At 32.5% G+C, this 21627-nt stretch overlaps 2 protein-coding genes and 1 non-coding gene across 3 annotated transcripts; 2 read left to right on the top strand and 1 right to left on the bottom strand.

Annotated features, from left to right (window-relative positions):
* Positions 1 to 2736: 2736 nt before the first annotated feature.
* Positions 2737 to 6221, top strand: LOC25499319 (membrane magnesium transporter). Its single transcript, XM_013594544.3, has 4 exons — positions 2737 to 2900; positions 2999 to 3051; positions 3140 to 3240; positions 5851 to 6221. Exons 1-4 carry the CDS (start codon positions 2825 to 2827, stop codon positions 5942 to 5944), a joined length of 324 nt encoding a protein of 107 aa, XP_013449998.1. The 5' UTR covers positions 2737 to 2824; the 3' UTR covers positions 5945 to 6221.
* Positions 6222 to 8582: 2361 nt separating this feature from the next.
* LOC25499320 (auxin-responsive protein SAUR32) lies at positions 8583 to 9396 on the bottom strand. The gene has a single exon (XM_013594545.3). The coding sequence runs from the start codon at positions 9224 to 9226 to the stop codon at positions 8858 to 8860; it is 369 nt and encodes a 122-aa protein (XP_013449999.1). The 5' UTR covers positions 9227 to 9396; the 3' UTR covers positions 8583 to 8857.
* A 6396-nt stretch (positions 9397 to 15792) lies between these two features.
* LOC120577240 (small nucleolar RNA R71) lies at positions 15793 to 15899 on the top strand. The gene has a single exon (XR_005643315.1). It is a non-coding gene; the product is annotated as a small nucleolar RNA R71 (small nucleolar RNA).
* The last annotated feature ends 5728 nt before the right edge of the window (positions 15900 to 21627 follow it).

Consider the following 21627-nt stretch of genomic DNA (forward strand, 5'->3'; position numbering starts at 1 on the left):
AAAAGGAAGCTGACTAGCCGGAATAAGCAAAAATAAAAATAAAAAAGGAAGTCATTGGATTATTCGCTTTGATAGGATTGTCTCCTTATGTGGTACTCGACCGGCTATACTTCGATTACTTTTTTTTGGAGTTTCTAATCGTGTTAAGCATTTCCTATAGCTGGCGAGAAGGGATCGCTTATTAACGAACCAACCTGGCGAAATTCTAAAGAGGGATCACAAATTGCCCTATTTGAGGGACAGATGGGGAGGACGTTTTGCCATGCTTTGAAAGATTGTAGTTGGGCAAGATTTGTTTGGTCTGTTAGGCCAGAGATCTGGTCGCACTTCATTTCAGCCCCCTTACTCAATATATTTATTAAAATATCCATGGTGCTGGTATGCATACAGTGTCGGAGCTTGAATGGCCTCTTTCAACATTTCATTTTTGAAGTAGCAATTCACCAACTCTGGGCATGGCGCAACATAATGATTCTTTTCATTTTCCTCATAATCCTAGTGATCTCATCATTGCTAAAGCCAAGGAAATTTCAAAAGGGAGTTTCTCAAATGGGAAGCTCTTGATCAAAATTTCATGTTTGACTCTCGAGTGACAATTTCAATGTACTATTTTGACTTCTTAAAAAATACTATTACACTTTTTTCTATTAAACCAGGAGAACGGACAAACATCAAGGGAAGCAAAGACATCCCACTTAGGTGGAAAAAAAAAAAAACCATTACGCACAAGACAGGATAATATTTATTCAAATTTTAAAATAACTAATATAAGATGTCCTAAAATTATAAATAATTGTCATACAAGGACAATATGTCGTCAATACGTTTTTGAAAATAACTATTATATGGATTAGGACGCGTGTAAATAATAATCAATATTTTTTTTATCACCGACAATTAGATAATACAATTTATTTTTTGTGTTGAATTTTTTATTATTTTAGTTATATCCTAAAATAAATTTGATCTATATTAGTTTGTATACAATTTCCAGAGTTCGGGTATGCTCCATACAACGAGTTTGAATCAAATCAACGCTAAAAATCAAACCTTTTCACGATTTAAGAACGACCTAGATGAAGAAAAAAAAATTGATTTTTAGAAGATTAAAGAAAAGGGTTTTGAAGAGGATAAATAAATAGGTGAAATTTAGGAGTTTGTTTTGTTATTTTACGAGGTAGTGTGAAATAAGGTTTGTGTCGTCAATCATCAATGAAATTATAATGATTTTAATTGATTGATAATGAGGTAGAGAGAAGAGAAAGAGGAAGCGCATGTTTGATCTTTATTTTTATTTTTAATTAAAAAAATTGATGTTTTGTTTATTTTAATCTAAACCATTTAATCATTTTTTTGTCACATGTCATTCATCCAAGATCTTAAATGGGGTAAATGGAGCATACCCACACTCCAATTCTCGCCGTTCAAAATTTAGCACACAAGATCCGAGTCACCATGGCAGGGGGTAAAAGCCTATTAACCCAAAAATAAATTATAATGTTTTGGGTATAGAAAAATTCATAATATTATAAGAATCTATCCAAAAAAAAATGGAATTTTTTAACAAAACATGAATTTAATATGAATTTTTATATTTTTGACGATTAAAAATTCATACTTAATTTATGTTTTGTTAAAAAATTATAATTTTTAAAGGAATTTTTTTTACAATATTTTACAAATTTCTGCAGAATTTCATTAAAAAATACAAAAATTAACTTAAAAATAGGGACCAAAAGTAGTGATTGAAAATTTTATAGGGACTAAAAGTTGAAGGAAAATTTTAGAGGGACTAAAACGAAAAGTTGGTATATTTATAGAGACCAAGACATATTTAACCCTAATGTTTTTATAATGATTTAATATTTGATTTTAGGGTTAATTAAGTTTTTAGTCCATATAAATATCTGCAGTTTTGTTTTTAGTCCATATAAAAACAAATCACACTTTTTAGTCCCTACAAAATTTTTCGTTAGTGTTTTTAGTCCCTGTTAAATTAAATATTGTTTAATTATGCTTAAAATTTTAAATTTTTTACTGATTTTTTACATACTTGTTTAAAACATTATAAAACGTTCCTCCGCAATAAGTTAGCTCAAAATTTTATTTTTAAGTCCAAAATTTCGTTAGGTTTATTTTGAATTTTTGGCGTTTAAAAAAATTATATTTAATTCATTACATGTTAAAAAATTCTAATTTTTTATGAAAGAGATTATTATAATGTTCTTAACATGTCTGTTGAAAATCATTTAAAAATATAAAATTTTAAGTACAATTAAACAAATTTTAATTTAAGAGGGACAAACACATACTTTTAATCCTTGTAAAATTAAAATTTGCTTAATTGTGCTTAAACTTTTAAATTTCAAAATATTTTTTACATACTTATTTAGAACATTATACAAAGTTCTTCCGCAAAAAAGTAGTTCAAAATTTTATTATTAGATCCAAATTTTCATTAATATAATCTTGAAAATTTGGCTTTTAGAAAAATTCATATTTAATTCATTACATGTTAAAAAATTAAAAGATTTTATAAAAGAGTGTATTACGATGTTATGAACATGTCAGTAAAAAATCTTTCAAAAATTTAGAAGTTTAAATTTTAATTTAACAAGACTAAAAACAGTAACGAAAATTTGTATGGACTAAAAAATGTGATTTATTTTTATAGTGACTTAAGATTTTGTGGATAAAATTGGAAATTTGGTGTTAGTGTGAGGCTGAATTTGGAAGAAAAAGAATCGACTTATATATTCTTCAATGATTTACTCAGTTTACTTGAGTCACCATCTTCAAACCCTGAGATCTCTCTCGTAAAATAATGGCTGTTGCTGCTTTAACTGTTGGCGTTTTTGGGGCTCTTATACTATTTCACGCCGCTTATTCAACCATCCAATGTATTCTTCACTTTTTTTTTTTTGTTGCTTTTTATGCTACTTCGTTTCATCTTTCTACGCTTTCTTAATCTGTTTTAATCTTATTTATTTTGTTGCAGATAAGAGCTTGTTGAAGATTACTGAAGATGAGTTTACAGCACCCCCTTTTAATGTAACCTAATTCATTCATTAATTTCTCTGTTTTATTTTATTTATTGTTTTTGTGTTTGCTGTTTTTGAATTTAAGGTTGATTATGTAGGTTGTGATTGAGCTGTTTATTGGTCTGTTGCTTTGTTTTTGGGCTGCTCTTACTGTTCCTGGCAAGTTTTTGTCCATACACCCTCACTCTGATGAGAACAGGTTTCTTCTTACTACCATTCTAATAATTTTTTTTTAGGGTTTTTGCTCTTGTTCTGTGTGTTTGTTTGGATGGATATAAGTAGTTGGTATTTGGTTTGAAAGATTTACTTTTATGTTAGAGAGTGACCCCTGTAGCACCGACACTTCTAATTGAAGGCGTGTCGATACGTGTCAGTTTTTGACTCTGGCATGACATTGACACATGTATTTGTTTATATTGAATTATATCATTTTCTCAAATTATTATTGATTTCAATGTTGTATCCGGCGTCCATGTCTGTGCTTCATAGGCGGTGACAACTTTGAGATAGTTTTTAAAGTATACTACTACCCAATTTGAGTTGCTCATATTAGGTAGTGAAGAGTTGTCCTTTTTAACTTGGTCAACCTTGATATGATTCTGTTGTTTTATTTGAAGTTAGTTCTGTCTTTTGAGAATACTTGATGGGGTGGAATGGAGTTATACTGTAGTAAATTAGTGCTACTCCATTCTTTTCTAATTGACTAATATTTAGAAAAATTAATTATGGTTTGAATTTACTGTCATTTGTGGTTTTCTAGACACACTTATACTGTGTAAACTACTTTTAACTCACTATACTCCAATATGCACTTATCATAACGACTAAACCACAATGGTTAATAAAAACGATTTATTTGTTTTTAATTTTCACTTACTCATTCATTAGCTTATTGTTTTTCTTATGTGGGGAAAAACCTTAATGGTCTGTTTATGAGGTGGATTTTGGAGGGGTTAGGTCTATATTTTAATATATATTTGAGATTTTTAAAAATTCATAGAATACCATGATATATGATCATAGAACAATTCAATCACACTTCATTCATTTTTAGAAACATTTTATAGCTTGCTTAATTTAGAAAAGAAAAACAAGCCCTCGTCCCCTCCCCTCTGAAATCCTCCTCCCAAACAGACACTAAATAACGGTCATTTAGGAGCGGAAGGAGTAATACACTAGAAGAAAAAAAAGTTTTGTTTAAGTTTTGACTCACGAGGGAATGGAAAAGTTTCACTTTATGCAATATCAGTGAGAAGTTAAAAGCAAGACACTCTGAATCTACTTCAACCAAGCTTACTTTTTACGAGTTTGAACTTTGAAAACAGATGGGCATAATATTTCTAGAAAAACAATATGAATGAACAAGCAAATATTCATTTAGTTGGAGAAAAATGAATTCACCCAATCTTGTTTTCCATAATTAAGATTACAATATCAAGTTGTTTGGGTTTCTATGTTTTTATTTATATGCTTGGTTTTGTTTGCTTCTCTTTATCTCAAACTAGAGGCATATATTTTTATAATTCTGATCGACTAAGTCAGTTATTCCCTGGTTTTTTTTTTTGTCTTTTATCTGCGCCAACCAAATCCTTGATTTCCTATCATGCTATATATGAAGTTGATATGTCTTCCTTGATGGTTTATAATGGAGATTCTAGTGTGGTGGTCTGCATATATGAACACTATGATCATTGATATGTTTTCATTGTATTGGCAAGGTCCATAAATTTTCTACGAGCCATTTAAGCAGTCTGTTTGGTTTAATTCAGTTGGTGCGAATTTTTATCCTCTCTAAAGGAAGTACAAAGTTCCTTTCATTCATACATCATAGCCTGTTGTTTGAAATCCAAACACACACTAAATTTTTTCTGTCAAGTTTTTCGTTCACAAATCACAGTCTGTTATCTGACTAATTTGCTCAGTATTGACATTATTTGTCAAAAAGAAAAGGGACAAAGGAAAAATTAAATATGCTTCAGCGCTTGATCATCACTTAATTGTGTTTCTGTATTGATATATAAACATCACCAAACGATCGTTGATGTTATTCATGGTTTGGCATATTGATATATAAACATCACCAAACGATCGTTGATGTTATTCATGGTTTGGCATGCTCAATTGATTTGCAACGGGGCACTTAAGTTGTATCTGTCAGGTTTTTCATTTATAAGTCATTACCTGCTGGTAGATCATTGGCAGTTGGGTTTGATTTAACTAATATGTTCAGTATTGACATAGTTAATCTTAAAAAAAGGGTCAAAGAAAATTTATATTGTTCCTCTGCAACATTTGTGCTTAAGCTGATCAAGCATGGAGAGAGAGAAGTGTGCAAAAAATGTTGGCCATGTATCATAATCTATTATATAGTCCCTGTACATTTTAACAATTTTCAGATTCTTTGATAGGCAATCCCATGGTTAGTTAGTTAGCTAGTCAGTTAGTAAGTAGGAGTTGGGATGGGGAGGTGCAAATCTTTGAAGTTCTACAATCTATGTTGTAATCCAGGAAATTCTTTCATAAATCAACTAATTAAAAAAATACCAGTTCTAATCATAGGTCTCAGTCAATTTTTTTGCAATGTAGTCCCTGAATGCAGCCTCCAAGTTTCATCTATAATTCTGATTTAAAGGATTTTCTTTGAAAATTCCCAAAACCTACAGGGACCTGTTCACATGATATAAAGTGATTTATCTGAAATTTTCTGTTTGAAAAGCTTTGCAATTTCTGTGTTCATTGTTGAGAGAAGTATCACTTGTCATGGAAATATTTGGATCCTAATACCAGAATTGTCTCCAATTCAATGCAGGATTGTTTCTTTACCTGCCAACCTAGATTTCATGATCTTCAACCACCGAGGCAAAGTTTTTCCCCTGGAAACGGATTTGAAGCTGAAACACTGAGGACTTCTAAGAACTATCAAGTGTCCTTATCCCTCAAATGTGCAAGACAAATACTCTCTTAATATGAAAGAATTTGTATGTGTTTGATATAACTGTTGGTTAATGTAAGAAATTCTGCTGTAACTTATCTTATTAGTCAGTACTGGCCACTTGCCCCAGTAATTTTTACAGGATGTTAGTACTTGTATTATTTATGATGAGCAGCTTTCACTATTGCCATACTTTCATAAGTGAATTGTAAAATACTCTTTGAATTCAATTTTACACGAGTATATAATTGGACTGTCCCAATAAAGATAAATAAGTATTATCATGAGTATATACTAAGATCATTTTGAAATAGGTGGAAGACTCCTTGAGATCGATGGAGTCAGAATCCTCTCTAGTGACCAGAAAATTTCATCAGGAGAGAAAGATTCATGGAATAATAGAGCATTAATTGAAAATAGTACTAGTAGTATTATTTTATCCCATGAGTCTCTCTCTTTCCAATTACTCCTAGTCCTGTGCGGTTACTTGCATATAATATGTCTCCACCATACAAGTAGGGAGAGAAAGCAAGGAGGAGCAACTTGTAGAAATAATGGATCCTGACCTTTGTGGATTCCAATGAATGACAGAATGAGGTGCATTTAAGATTGTTGTTGGTGTTGTGTATACCATGTTTTGTAACTCGCCAAAATTACGGCCAGTGATATAACCAAAAAAGTACGTGTAGTTTTTGCTCATATTAAAGGCAGGAGGGAGTAGGTTTCACATAAACTTCTTTCTGACCAGATAACACAACGTGACCAAAAGCAGGTTTCCCAATTTCACTGAAGCAGCCTATTTTTCAGCATTTTGAGGATTGATTATCCTCCTCCCTCCATTTTTAAATATAAGTAAAATTGACTTTTTAGGTTCATTCATCTAATGTTTATGTGCCACTTGCCCACAGAACTAAGGCTCTGCTTAGATAGTTTAAAATGAACAGAGTGGTATGAGACGGAATGCATTCTACCATATTCTATTTCACTTAGGCATAGCAATGGGGCAGGGCGGGGACAGGTTTTACCTTCTCCGTCCCCATACCCGATTCTCATATGCTTACCCGTTACCCTACCTATACCCAACGGGGATGAGAAATTGAATCTCATTCCCGTCCCCGATGGGTTTGGGTATCCCCACCCCATTCCCCGTCCCCGCATTGAATAATTTTTATTTTTTTTTAATAAAAATCAGAAGTTTTTTTGCATCCCCCAACAGCAACGTTATAGTACATTATTCAATAATACGTCCACTTTAACATTTGTTAGACGGAATGATTTAGTTGATCCTTTAAATATCATCAATGGTAATTTGTATTAACATGACAATTATCAAACAAAATAACAAGAGATATCAACATAAAATAATTTTTTACATTTAGGACGGGTTTATGTATGGGTTCGGGGTGGGTACTTATATACCCGTTAACCGTCCCATACCCGTGTTTTGAAATCGGGGAAAACCCATACCCACACCCAGTCAAAACGGGAAAAATCCGTCAAATCGGATTTGGTTCGCGCGGGTAACCACAGGTATGAGTTTTGTTGCCATTTCTAATTTCACTCCATTCAATTTTTTAAAATCTAAACAATGAAAATCCCTATCTATACCATTCTATTTCATTCCATTTCATTCAATTCTACCAATCCCAGCAAAGTTTATAATTTCTCTTGCTAGTTGGGACTTTGATTGGCAAGGAGGTGGATGAATGTTATTTGGAATTGATGGTGATGTTAATGTGAATAAAAAAAAAAAGTCTTACTAACGAGTGCTCTAAGAACATTTGTTAAAGAATAAATGAAAACTTTATTTTAAAAATATAAGTTTTTATTTTGTCTTAACAATAATTACACTATTTTTTAATACAATTTACTTATTTAAATATTTTAACCAATACTCTAAAAACATGGTTAACTAACATTCTCCTACTGAAAAAGGAATTGTTTGTGATGTCATCGTGATTGGCACATTGACCAAGCAAGCATTATAATAATATGGATTAGATGCACTAACTGGGTCTGTGTTTTGGCCATTTGATCTGAAATTGACCGCGTAATCTGAATGATCTTATCCTAAATCAACAAAAGTTGAGTGTTGCGGTAACTGAAACAGATCCCAGTCCCTTAAATAATGCAGGATGGGGAATATTACCACATGCAATGCAACTGGCATGGCATACCCATAATTCTTCTCACCGCCATTCATATAAACTATTAACTATCCAGTAAAATAAAACCACAGGTTCATACTTCCTCATATATTAGTTATATTATTGTCTCTTCTTTTCACCGGTTTTAAACAAACAATCAGCTGCTTGGTACCCTGCAAAATTAGTATATGCCCTCTACATCATAAAATGGAGATCGTGGAATAGAACAACTTTATGTTATGAAAGAATACAATGTTTGTTAGTTTATATTTTGTTACGATTCGGGAATCCTTCCCTTGCAATTGAATAGACTAATCATTTGAACCAAATAGTATTAAAACTTGATGAATAATGAACACATACATATATATAGTAAAACATCTCAATATATCCATTCATTCCAACAAAACAAAAAAAAAAAAGCTTAATATATCCATCCATCTCAAAAACGCGATGATGATATAGGGATATCAAATTAATATTGTATTCCTTAATATTAATTCTATCATATTTGTGGAAGAATTTAAGTCGTTACAAAAGTCACAAACAATACATTATACATGTTTGAGACGAAAGTATACAAATTCAAAATATATAGGTAGAACTATCTTGTTTGAAATGTCTACCTATGTAAAAATCAAATTGATGTTTATATACTAAAAAGAATATTGATAGTTTTTGCACTATCTGTATACATAAATGTGTCTAAATATAGATTGTTGAATCCAGAAGAAGTGTTATAAAGCATCACTATGTCGATTCTCTATAATCTTTTGAAGTTCTTGAGGCTTACATGGCAATGCAATAGCACCCTTTTGTTGATAACCATACTCATCCTTAGCTTGCTCCAATAGTTTCATGAAATGAGGATTTCTTAAGTAATCCAACTCAAGAACAAATCTCTTTGTTTCTTCACCTTGCATTGCAATAACCGCAAAAAACCCTTCAGGAACAGTTGTTTCTGTTTCACTCTCTTCATCATCAATGTCTCTGATTCTCAAATAATCAGCTCTTTTTGTATATGCTTTACTGATTTCCAAGAAATGAAGACCCTTTAGTACCTTTGATATCAAATGCTTTAGCTTCAACTTCTTTGTAACCTCCATATCAATAAATTTATCTAAGACAATGACAAGAGTGTGTGAGTTGAAGTAAATAAATACGTACAATCTATGATTTGGAAGTTTCAGTTAATTTACAAAGTGTTGAATATTGTAGAGTGAGTGGGATTTTATAAAGTAGCTTTATTTTTGGTGAAAGGAAAAACACACGAAGTTTCTAATTTCATTTTCTAATAACCTAAGACTATCTATAGTACATGTCATATTCATACCGTGTTTTTTTATGCGACAAATCATTTAATGCAATTTAGACGCGTCGGTTTCATCCTTAATCTTCTTCTACGCGGTACTGTGTTCGTAGAGCTAGATAAGTACTACGAGTACGTTCTTTATTTTAGGCCTAATTTGCTGTCTGCATGGCTGTCACATAATATATGGCATGACATTCTTTTAATGGATAGATTTATATTTAGTTTATTAGTGGTTGACGCAAGTAATCATACCATTAACTTGCACCAACATTGACTAATTTCAACTTAAATTTTCACAATCCCATAAACTTGCATGTTCATCGACCTTGCATGTATCTGATACACTCTCTAGTTACTATAATAAACAAAAATCTATATTTTAAATTCATTTAATTAATAATGTATATAATATTTGTTATATACCATATAAATTATTTAATGAACATGTTGATTTTTGTTTATAATAGCAACGAGAGAATATATAATTATATATAAGGATAATTCTTATATGGTCACAATTACAAATTCAACTTATATTTAGACACAAACAATTACACATCAATTAATGTTTTCGATAAAAACAAGAAGTTGATTTTTTCTATTTTCAACATTTTCTTTCAAAGAAAAAACATTTTCTCATCTGTGAGTGTATCTAAATTATTTAAATTTGCAGTTGTAACACATAATCATTGCTCTGTGAACCCAATAAATCATAGGAGTATTTGATATTTCTACAAATACTTATATTGATATTTTATATACAAGATGTGATTCAATGATTGCATAATCTTTTTATTTTTAAATATAGTTCGTATTCGTATATAGTAGTATGAGAATTCTCTAAATTTTTGCCCCGAACTTACTGTATACATGTGCAATTGTACTGTTTACTAATTGAGAAATGTTTTGCTGGTAGAGGACTAAATGCTTTTGTGCCAAATTTCATGTCTCTATGAATTAACGTATACTTTAAATACATGCACCATGTCCATATACACGCTTCTGAATTATAGTGCTGGTTATTAGCAAAAAGAAAGAAAAAAAAAAAGAGTTTATAGTGCTAGTATACATATGCTGCATATATATAACTGATTAAAACAAACATGTAGGAAAATCCTTAATCGTCCTTTTTTTTAGAGTATCCTTTTTGGTCCTTGTTTGGTCAAAAGCAAACTAAAGTAATGTAATGCAAAAGTCATCCATATTTAATTTGCGACATCCGTACGTGCCTTGTCATTGTTGATACAACAGATCAAAGGTTTCCGTGACGGTGTTCGTACATCTTGAATATGTCGGCAAAGCAACAGATTTTTTCAACATGTTCATATAGATCAATTAAACTTTCAGTCAAAAAATATAATTAATGAGACTGCTATCATCAAGCTGTGTTGAGAGCTGAATATTTTCGATAATAAATGAGTTTATCTTCTTAAGTCAAGGAATAGGGTTATGAGCAAGAATGGTCAAATGCATCTAAATGTTCTTTAAATTTTTCGTTTTTTCCAAAGTCCTTTAACTTTTAAAGTGGTTCTTTAAATTTCAAAAGTCTCAAATAAGTCTTTATAGTTTTTAAATCGTTTCAAACAAGTCCTTTTAGAGGATGATGATTGATGGGATAAAACCGCAAGTGCACGGTCTTACCGAAGTAGTAAAATATGAGTATCGTTCCGACAAGGAGTTATGAATTCAATTAACTTTAGATAATGATTAGACTGAAGATTTTATAAGGTAGAAAGGTTTGTATTTTTAATTGAAAGTAAATAATAAAATAAAAGATAAAAGCCTTGGGGTCATTGGTTCATCCTAACGACAAGTCCTTCTCAAACCAAACTATTAAACTTATAACTTTATGTTAGACCTAATTTCTCAAGACAATTTCTCTTTTGTTCCTCTAGCAACCAAGCCTATTTCGCTGACTTGATTACTATTAGATTTTGGTTCCTCTAACAACCAAGCCTATTTCGCTGACTTGATTGTTATTAGTTCCCTTGAAGATCGAAACTATATGTCTCAAAGATTGCAAAGCCTATTTCGCTGACTTTGCAATCCTTGTCTGAATTCACTTGTTCGAATATCAAAGCTCCACTTTCGTTTTATGAATTGATATTTGAGATGATGGATAAACAATTATCAAACCCTCCACTTTCGTTTCCACAGTTTGATAATGGTTGATCCATGTTAAAGCGGTGAATTTAGATAAGGAATTAGGGTTACATAAGATTAAGGTTTAAAGCTTGGTTTGATTAGGATTATGTCATTAGACTTATCCAACAATCCCAAGACAAGAGAAGTCTACTCACTGACGTTCATCGTAGACAAGGAGAAGAAGAGAGGAAGCATAAAAGTAAATAACAATAAAGTAAATGAACTTTTATTAGAAAACAATTGTCACATATTGCATTCCAAGAAAAGATGAATATTTGTGATGGCTAGCTACTCTATTTATAGTTTACATTCGACTTAAAATCTAAGCAACCATAAAAGGGCATTCCGGTAAACTAAAACAGAGTAGCTTAAAATCTAAGCAAAAGCAGCAAACGTAGTTCTGGAGTGTGGCACGGCCGTGCCAAGCCTGGCACGGGCCGTGCCAAGCTTCTGACTTTGGGGGAGATATATTTTGTCTCCAAATCTTCGTATTTTCGTACCGAATCAACTCCAAATCCCTTTCTTTTGCTCCAAGACTCAATCCATCAAATATTCGTTCCTAAAATATAACAATATGCAATTGTAGTAAAATAGTTCAAGAAAGGAAATAATATTAATATAAAATAAACTTAAATCTAAATAAAACTAAACTAAATAGCATATTAAAATAGATAATAATTGACTCATCAAACTCCCCCACACTTGAATCTTTGCTTGTCCTCAAGCAAAAGGCATAAACATGGTAGCACAAACAATTTTATCAAATGACAATTCGATTAAAGCACATGTCTCCTCAAGGGCTTAAATCCCAAATGTACACTAATCACAAACTCAAGCATTTCTTGTAATTTTTATTCAACCCAACGATCAAGTTTCAAGTGAGTGTGTGTGTGAAGTCCAACCCTTTTCTTGCTCCTGTATAAGATAGGCATTATGAGGAAACATGGTCTAATCCTAGCACTAAACAAACCAAGAAAGATTCCTTCTATAATTCATATAAGAGAGATGGGAGTATTTGAGAATCTTTGTTCTTTGCCATTTGCACATTTAAGTTCTTTATTTAAGGAACAACATCTTCACGTAGGAAGTCGGAGGGCCTACCCCCTTCCCCAATCTAGATTCAATGGTATCCCTTAAAACATCATCTTCACGTAGGAAGTCGGAGGGCCTACCCCCTTCCCCAATCTAGATTCAATGATGCTTTTTAAAGTTTTTCTCAAGATAACGATCATCTTCACGTAGGAAGTCGGAGGGCATACCTCCTTCCCCAATCTAGATTCAATGATGAGATCTTGGAATTTATTTGGCTTTTTGGCTTTTTATCAACTCCCTTATACTAACTTATACTACTGGCACTTTGAGAATCTTTAAAGGTTAATGCACCACTAAGATTAAAACGCGTTTCCTTAAAATACCTATTCATACATTTACTCAAGGGAAGCAACTTTGTGTTTTTCTCATTGGAGAATTTTATTCACTTTAAAACAAGATGTGGGTATATCAAGAAGACTTAAAACACAAGAGTTTGCTTTCATGTACAAGAATCAACCAAATAAGAGGAGACAATGAAAATTTTGTGTCATGATATTTTCAATAAAAATTAGCTACTTAACCATGTCTTTTACAATAGAACTATACAAAAGAATAAAGTTCAAGGGAGTTTGGAAACAGTACGACTACTGACACTTTATTAGGCTCCCCCCACACTTAGGAGAAGCATTGTCCTCAATGATTGAAAAGAAGAAGAAGAAAAAGAAGAAGATGATGAAGAAAGAAGAGAAGTAGAGTAAGAGTAGAGGAAGAGGAAAGCTCACAATTTTATTGAAGTCCAGAAGGTGGACCTTGGAGGTGAAGGTGTTGCATCATGTATCGGAACATTGGATTGTGTTATTCATTTATTTGATTGTCCCTTAGGACATCGTTTCTTAGCCCGATCATTTCAACACCTTGTCGTTGTTGCTCGGTGAATATTCTTTGAACTTTGGTTTGCATCCATGCCCACCGTTCATCATTATAGTTTCCACCGGCTTTTTGTTCATGGTGCAAGTTTGCACCTACCTCCTCTTCATCACCACCATCATCACCATCATTGTGTACCTGTGGGTTAGTGCCAACATAAACAAAGTTTTCTACCACCTCCGGATTAGTAATGTCCGAATTAGGTAGAATAATCAAGCAATTAGCATTATTGACTCTCCACTCATATAGGTAATTGTGAGAAGGGCCATGGATTCTAAAAAAAAAAAAAACATGGTAGTGAGGGTTTCTAAGTCTAGATAGTTATTTCCCTCAATCCTATTTATCCCTTTGTTCACATTTACCGCCAATTTTTTTAACAATGAAAGTGATGATTACACTTACCACTATGTCATCTTTATATCCAGTTTATTTTTAGCAATTGAAAAAGGATAATAAATCAAATAATAGCAAATGTTAACATGGTGGTTATAAAGCATAGCCCACAACAAAAATAGCTCAACATTCCTCATCATTCCTACCTCTTTTCTACCCCATATGGTGCAAGCAATAACCGTGTGAAGGTACCTAAGCACAGGGTTGTGAATTTATTCAACAACCTAATCACATGCTCAGCTATTTCTAGTCTATCCAAAGCATTAACATCTGGGTACCTGCAAGGAGAGATAGTTCTAGAGATTAGAGAATTATACCTATTTCTTTGCTCGGAATCCTTGAATTGGATCCCATGATTGCGGGCTGTTGATTGCTTCTTGCTTGCACCTCTTCCGGAGGCTTCAATATCCTCACCTTTCGTTTTTGATGCCATTGACCTTAGCTTGGTTTGGGTGTGGGTGGATGATTGTTGGTGAAGTTTGGAGAGAATTATAGATGTTATTTGATATGGATACGGGAAGAAAAAATAAAAAATAAAAAAATAAAATAAAAAAATAAATTTTTTTTTTTTTTTTTTTTGCTGATGGGTTGGCACGGCCGTGCCACCATTGGCACGGGCCGTGCCAACTTTTTGGAAAAAGAGGTAAGATTTTTTTTGTTTTTGGTCAATGGCTTCAAATTTCTTTCTCTTTTTCACATCATAGTTGGACAAATACCTACAAAACAAATCAAAGTAACAAAAAAACAAACAAAATAAAAGCAATTAAAACTCGTGGGTTGCCTCCCACGAAGCGCTTGTTTAAAGTCATTAGCTTGACAATCGAGAGGTTTCTCTACCCTATACCCAATCTTTCCCAAAGAGATAAAGGCATCAAACTGACATTCTCTCCCAAATCACACATAGCTTTTTCAATGGTTTCACTCTCAATCACACAAGGGGTGGAAAAACTCTCAATCACTATGAAGTTAGGCTTAGCAAGCCTTTGTGGGACATGGATTTTGAGTTTATAAGGTGGTGAAACTATTGGCTTATCACTCTCTCCTATGACTTTCTCACCTTGTTGCTTTTCACTCTCTATCTCACCCTCAATTGTCTTAGTTTTCATAATGGTGTCCTCTAACTGCTTACCGTCCCTAAGTTGAATAGCATTTATAAGGCCTTTGGGGTTGGCTTCAGTTTGACTTGGAAAAACTTCGGGGGTTTGAGAGGAAGTAGCTACTTTTTGGGCTACTTGAGAGATTTGAGTTTCTAGCATTCTAGTGTGAGTAGCAATGGAGTCCACTTTAGATGTAAGCTTGACAAAAGAGTCATTCAAAGATCCAGTTTGATTTTTAAGTTCTTGAAATTGCTTGGATTGCTCCATAGCATGTTTTTCTAGTAAAATTTCCAAGCTGGATTTCTGAGGAACTCTTTCGTTGTTTGCATAAACGGGTGGTGTTGTTTGTTGTCCAAAGGTATAAAAATTTTGCTCGGGACTTTTAGCAACACTACCTAGTTGGCATTCAACATCAGTATGGTCAAGTATTCCACAAAATTCACAAGGTGGTGAAACAAGAGCAGGTGTGACGACACTTACAGATAATTTATCAAATTTTTGAAGAAGTGTGTCCACCTTAGCAGATAGATGATCAAGGGTAGAAACCTGACACATACCTTCCTCTTTTTTAGAGGGTGGAGGAGTACCTTCAGTGATAACTCTCTCACTTGTCCACTGATAGTGGTTGTATGCCATGTTCTCGATCAAATCATAGGCTCCTGTGTAAGTTTTATTCATCAAAGCTCCACCTGCAGCTGCATCAACATTCATTTTTGTGGAAAACAAAAGACCATTATAAAAAGTGTGGATAATAAGCCAATTCTCAAAACCATGATGGGGGCAAAGCCTAAGCATTTCTTTGAAACGCTCCCACGCATTGTAAAGAGATTCACCATCTTTTTGAGTGAATTGTGTGATTTGACTCCTTAATTGAGCAGTTTTACTATGGGGAAAGAATTGGGAAAGGAATGCCTTCCTCATTTGGTCCCATGAAATTATAGAACCAATTTTCAATGAATTAAACCAAGCACTAGCTCTATCCCTCAAAGAGAAAGGAAAGAGGTGCAGCCTTACGGCCTCTTGGTTTGCCTTCAAAGTTCCACTGAGTCTTAAAAAAATTGAAACATGAAAATTCGGATCCTCAGTGGGTGATCCGAAAAATTGATTTTGCTGCACCAGGTAAATAAGTGCAGGCTTTATTTCAAATTTAATATCCTCAACCGTTGGGTACACAATAGCATCGTACGGCTCATCTGAAGATGTGATTGTATACTCTTTGAGAGCACGTTTCTCAGCCATATCGTTATTACTGTGTGTTTCTTTGAGCCATCCCTGAAATCAAAGCGGTTAAAGATAGAAAATAAAAAATAATAAAAAATAAAAATAAAATAAAATAAAATAAAATAAGGAGAAATGGAGGGAGAGAGATTTTATATATAAATATATATATTTTTATTTTTTATATTTTTTATTTTTTATAGAGAGAGAGAGAGAGATAAATATATAAAATATTTTATAAATATATAAAAATAAAATAAAAAAAATAAAAAGATAAGAAAAGGAAATAAAATATATTTTAAATATATATATATAAAAAAATAAAAAGGTAAGAAAAGGAAATATATATATATATTTTAGACTAACCACTATTAAAAAGTTAATCAAATTACAATAGCTCCCCGGCAGCGGCGCCAAAAACTTGATGGGATAAAACCGCAAGTGCACGGTCTTACCGAAGTAGTAAAATATGAGTATCGTTCCGACAGGGAGTTATGAATTCAATTAACTTTAGATAATGATTAGACTGAAGATTTTATAAGGTAGAAAGGTTTGTATTTTTAATTGAAAGTAAATAATAAAATAAAAGATAAAAGCCTTGGGGTCATTGGTTCATCCTAACGACAAGTCCTTCTCAAACCAAACTATTAAACTTATAACTTTATGTTAGACCTAATTTCTCAAGACAGTTTCTCTTTTGTTCCTCTAGCAACCAAGCCTATTTCGCTGACTTGATTACTATTAGATTTTGGTTCCTCTAACAACCAAGCCTATTTCGCTGACTTGATTGTTATTAGTTCCCTTGAAGATCGAAACTATATGTCTCAAAGATTGCAAAGCCTATTTCGCTGACTTTGCAATCCTTGTCTGAATTCACTTGTTCGAATATCAAAGCTCCACTTTCGTTTTATGAATTGATATTTGAGATGATGGATAAACAATTATCAAACCCTCCACTTTCGTTTCCACAGTTTGATAATGGTTGATCCATGTTAAAGCGGTGAATTTAGATAAGGAATTAGGGTTACATAAGATTAAGGTTTAAAGCTTGGTTTGATTAGGATTATGTCATTAGACTTATCCAACAATCCCAAGACAAGAGAAGTCTACTCACTGACGTTCATCGTAGACAAGGAGAAGAAGAGAGAAAGCATAAAAGTAAATAACAATAAAGTAAATGAACTTTTATTAGAAAACAATTGTCACATATTGCATTCCAAGAAAAGATGAATATTTGTGATGGCTAGCTACTCTATTTATAGTTTACATTCGACTTAAAATCTAAGCAACCATAAAAGGGCATTCCGGTAAACTAAAACAGAGTAGCTTAAAATCTAAGCAAAAGCAGCAAACGTAGTTCTGGAGTGTGGCACGGCCGTGCCAAGCCTGGCACGGGCCGTGCCAAGCTTCTGACTTTGGGGGAGATATATTTTGTCTCCAAATCTTCGTATTTTCGTACCGAATCAACTCCAAATCCCTTTCTTTTGCTCCAAGACTCAATCCATCAAATATTCGTTCCTAAAATATAACAATATGCAATTGTAGTAAAATAGTTCAAGAAAGGAAATAATATTAATATAAAATAAACTTAAATCTAAATAAAACTAAACTAAATAGCATATTAAAATAGATAATAATTGACTCATCAATGATGATGATTCAGATGATAGCAACAAAGAGCATTATTCATCATTTGCCATGTCTAAAAAGATGACTAATTTTAAGTGGGTGTTAGGAGCCAGATTTGGTACCAAATATGAGTTCAAGGAAGCAATTACCAACTATGCTATCTACAATAGGACTTGTTTGAAATGATTCAAAAACTAAAATGACTTGTTTGAGACTTTTGAAACTTAAAGGACCACTTTGGAGAAAATGAAAAAACTTAAATAACCTTTAGATACATTTGACCTTTATTATATAAATCTTTCTATCATACCATCTTAACAAATTCGTAGGTTCGGTTTTAATCTTTTGAGGTCATGTAGCAAGTAGAAAACTTCCTCCACAACCGGTTACTTTAGCTTTCACGATTCATGGTCGTGTTTCTTGGTGGTTAAGAAATAAATGTCACAATTGTGTTGAGTTAACTAAGAATATTTTATTCATCGTTTTGCTTATGTATTTTAAGGATCAAACTTTTGTTTGCTTGATACTCATTTTTCCTTCATTAAGGATTTCTTCCATTGAACTTTCCTAGTTAGATTTTTAATGCCGTCTTCTTTGAGTTTTGGCCTATTCCTCTATATTGGTAATTTATGTTCTTTTTAATTGAATAAATTTTAAAAGATATCATTGCCTTCGTTTTAAAAAAAACAGATTAAGCTATTGTATCTCTCTCTTTAGACATATAATAATTGAATTGAGATGATAATATATACACTAAATTGGCATGCAATTAGAGTCGTGTAAAGCGGCTCCGGAGATGTCGGGATAATATATATATATATATATATATATATATATATATATATAGTGAGAGGAGTTGTTAAAATGAGAGATGAGAGGAATAAACCTCAACTATTAGATCAAAATTAATGGCTCACATTAAAACTCTTACTTTAGGGACTCATAGACTTTAATTTTTCTCAGTTTCCCATTGTCTTTTCATTTCCCAGTTTTCTTCATCTCTTTCTTCGCCGTTTTCACTCTTCATTATGCAGCTGCAATTGACTCATCACTAGTTTCTCTTTGATTGTTAGCATAATCACATTAATCATTATTATGAAAAATTCAATTTATGTAACTCATGCGGTGACAAAACAAACCCAGTAATGCTACTCTTTACCATGACTCCTCCATCACAAGCCTATTGCAATTCCAATTGGCCGGAAGATGAATAGATTTGACGACATCCTCAATTTCGTCGTCGGTGTTCATGTTCGCCGGAGTTCATCGTCCGTGTTCCTAATCGCCGGACTTCGTCGACGGTGTTCCTGTTCCTTTTTGGATCTAAGTTTTGATGTTCTTTAATATTACTTGCTAAATTGGATCTTTCATGATAATTGGTTGTTAAATTAATGAAAGAACAACTAGAAATATATAAAAAGAAAGAAAAAAAATGTATTTTAGTGATGAACCAGGTGGAGAGGAATACGGTAAAGAAGAAAGGTGAAGAAAACTGAAAATTGGAAAGAGAAATGATAAATATACACATTTTTTGACACAAATAAGACACCATGGGTATTCTTGTAATTCTCATTAAACTGCAAGGGCATGATTGGTTTTTCGAACTGAAACTTCTCTCTCTATTATCGTCTTCTTCTCTCTTCTGTCTCTAACCACAGAACCCACAACCACCATCCCCGCCGTTCTCTGCTTCTCCACATCGTCGCCGTTATATGTCAACACGACCATCGTCACTGTTCTCTTCAGGCAGCAACACGCCGTTCTACACCACCACCGAATCGCAACCCCATCTCACCACCACCGGAGAAAGAGATCAGCCCATAGAGAACTCCGGCGCGGAGGTTCAACACACCACAACCACGAGGTTGTTGGTGGCCGGAGAGTTTCTGAGGGGAGAGAAAGAGAGGAACAATGGTGGTGCTAGAGAGTAGAGAAACGAAGAAGTGGGTGTAAGAGGGAAACAAAAAAAAATAAAAAAATACCGTATAAAATACTATGGTGTCTGTATTGTGTTTAATTTTTTGTGTTCAATTATCATAACTGAATTGGAAATGAGTAAACCAAGGGATGATGGAGAAATTGAGCAATATTAAAGCACATAAGTCACTACAATAAGAGTTTTAATGTGAGCCATTGATTTTGATCTAATGGTTGAGGTTTATTCCTCTCATCTCTCATTTTAACAACTCCTCTCACTTGATATGCCCTATATATATATTGTCCTGTCATCATTATAAGTAAAACTGTACTTTGTAGATACATTGAACAATTAATGTATCTAATCTTTATTATAGAGTAGATACATTAATTATGTAATGTATATAAAAAATTAAGTTTTACTTATAATAGTTACCAGAGAGAGTATATAAATTGTGTTATTGAACTTCTATCGATTCTTAACTTCTAATCAACTCTTTTCAAAAAATACAAATAATTTGTGGGGTCAATTAAAAAAGATAATTGCTTTTCTTTCATCTATTTTTGTTCATTCCTGTAAAATAGTTGATCGTGAGTTAATTTACACCGATGTGTTTTTAACGTAAATTAACTCACGTAGAATGGAAGTGAGCAAAAACTGATGGAAGAAAAGCGATATATTAAAAAAAATCATCAAAGAGTACCGGACAAAGTTGAACCAGAGGAGCCCATTCCTCACATTAGGTTCAACATATAAAATAAGGCCCCAAGCACTTTATAAAACTATCAAATCAAAATTGATAGAAGAATTAATTCACAAAAATGAATAAACTGCCACAGATACCTGCCATAGTACCGTAGATACCTTGAATGGTCCATTTTCATATCCTGCCATATGCATGTTGTTAAAAACACACCGTCATATATAAACTTGAATATAAAATCTCAAATTGAAGATTATTTCCTCCTCTCTAGTTACTATTTTTGAATACTAATTTATAAACATCATATCTAAACTTGAAATTAAAGAAACGATGTTGGTTACTTCGGTGGGAGGAAAATAACACATTAGCTATTTTCTTTTGACAAAATCAATTAGTCAGTTCCATTATATCATATAATTGTATGTGTTATGATGTATGATATGTTATATGAATTATGGTGATATATGATTGTGGGATTGAAGAAGACGCACGTGGAAGATGAGTGAGGTTAATTGGGAGATATTGTAAAAAGGATATTTGATACTATGTTATATGCATAGGATGGACAAATCAAAGTATCCAGGGCACTTAAGTGCCGTTGGAAAAATAAATAATTTTTTTCAAAGGCGACGGTTAACTTATTGGGGGTACCGACAATTTTCTACCGTTTGTATCGAGACAGTTAACTTCAACCGGAGGTTAATTGGGAATTTTGGAGCAGAAATGAGTAATTTTAAAAAGAAAACGAGCAATTTTTTTTGTTAAGAAACTAAACTATCCCACCTTAATTTACACTAGAGATAATCAACTATAAAACTTTGAAAATGAACATACTTTAAGGTCTTAAATCAACCATATGGATATAGTTTTTTTTTGGTCAAGCACTCTTTACAATATATATATTCGAAGGAAAAAAAACTCTTTACCATATAGTTCTTTTTTGAAGGAATTACCATATAGTTATATTATAAAACTCGTTGGATTGATATTTTATATAATACAAATTATATCCCATAAAAAAATACAAATTATATTTATAATCGAGATACATCAAAATAAACAACTTTTAAAATTACATAATATATTCCCTAAAAAAAAAATCACATAATCATAATGAAAAAAAAGTCATTACA

Source organism: Medicago truncatula, chromosome 7 (assembly GCF_003473485.1).
Source record: "Medicago truncatula cultivar Jemalong A17 chromosome 7, MtrunA17r5.0-ANR, whole genome shotgun sequence".
Classification (NCBI taxonomy): Eukaryota; Viridiplantae; Streptophyta; class Magnoliopsida; order Fabales; family Fabaceae; genus Medicago; species Medicago truncatula.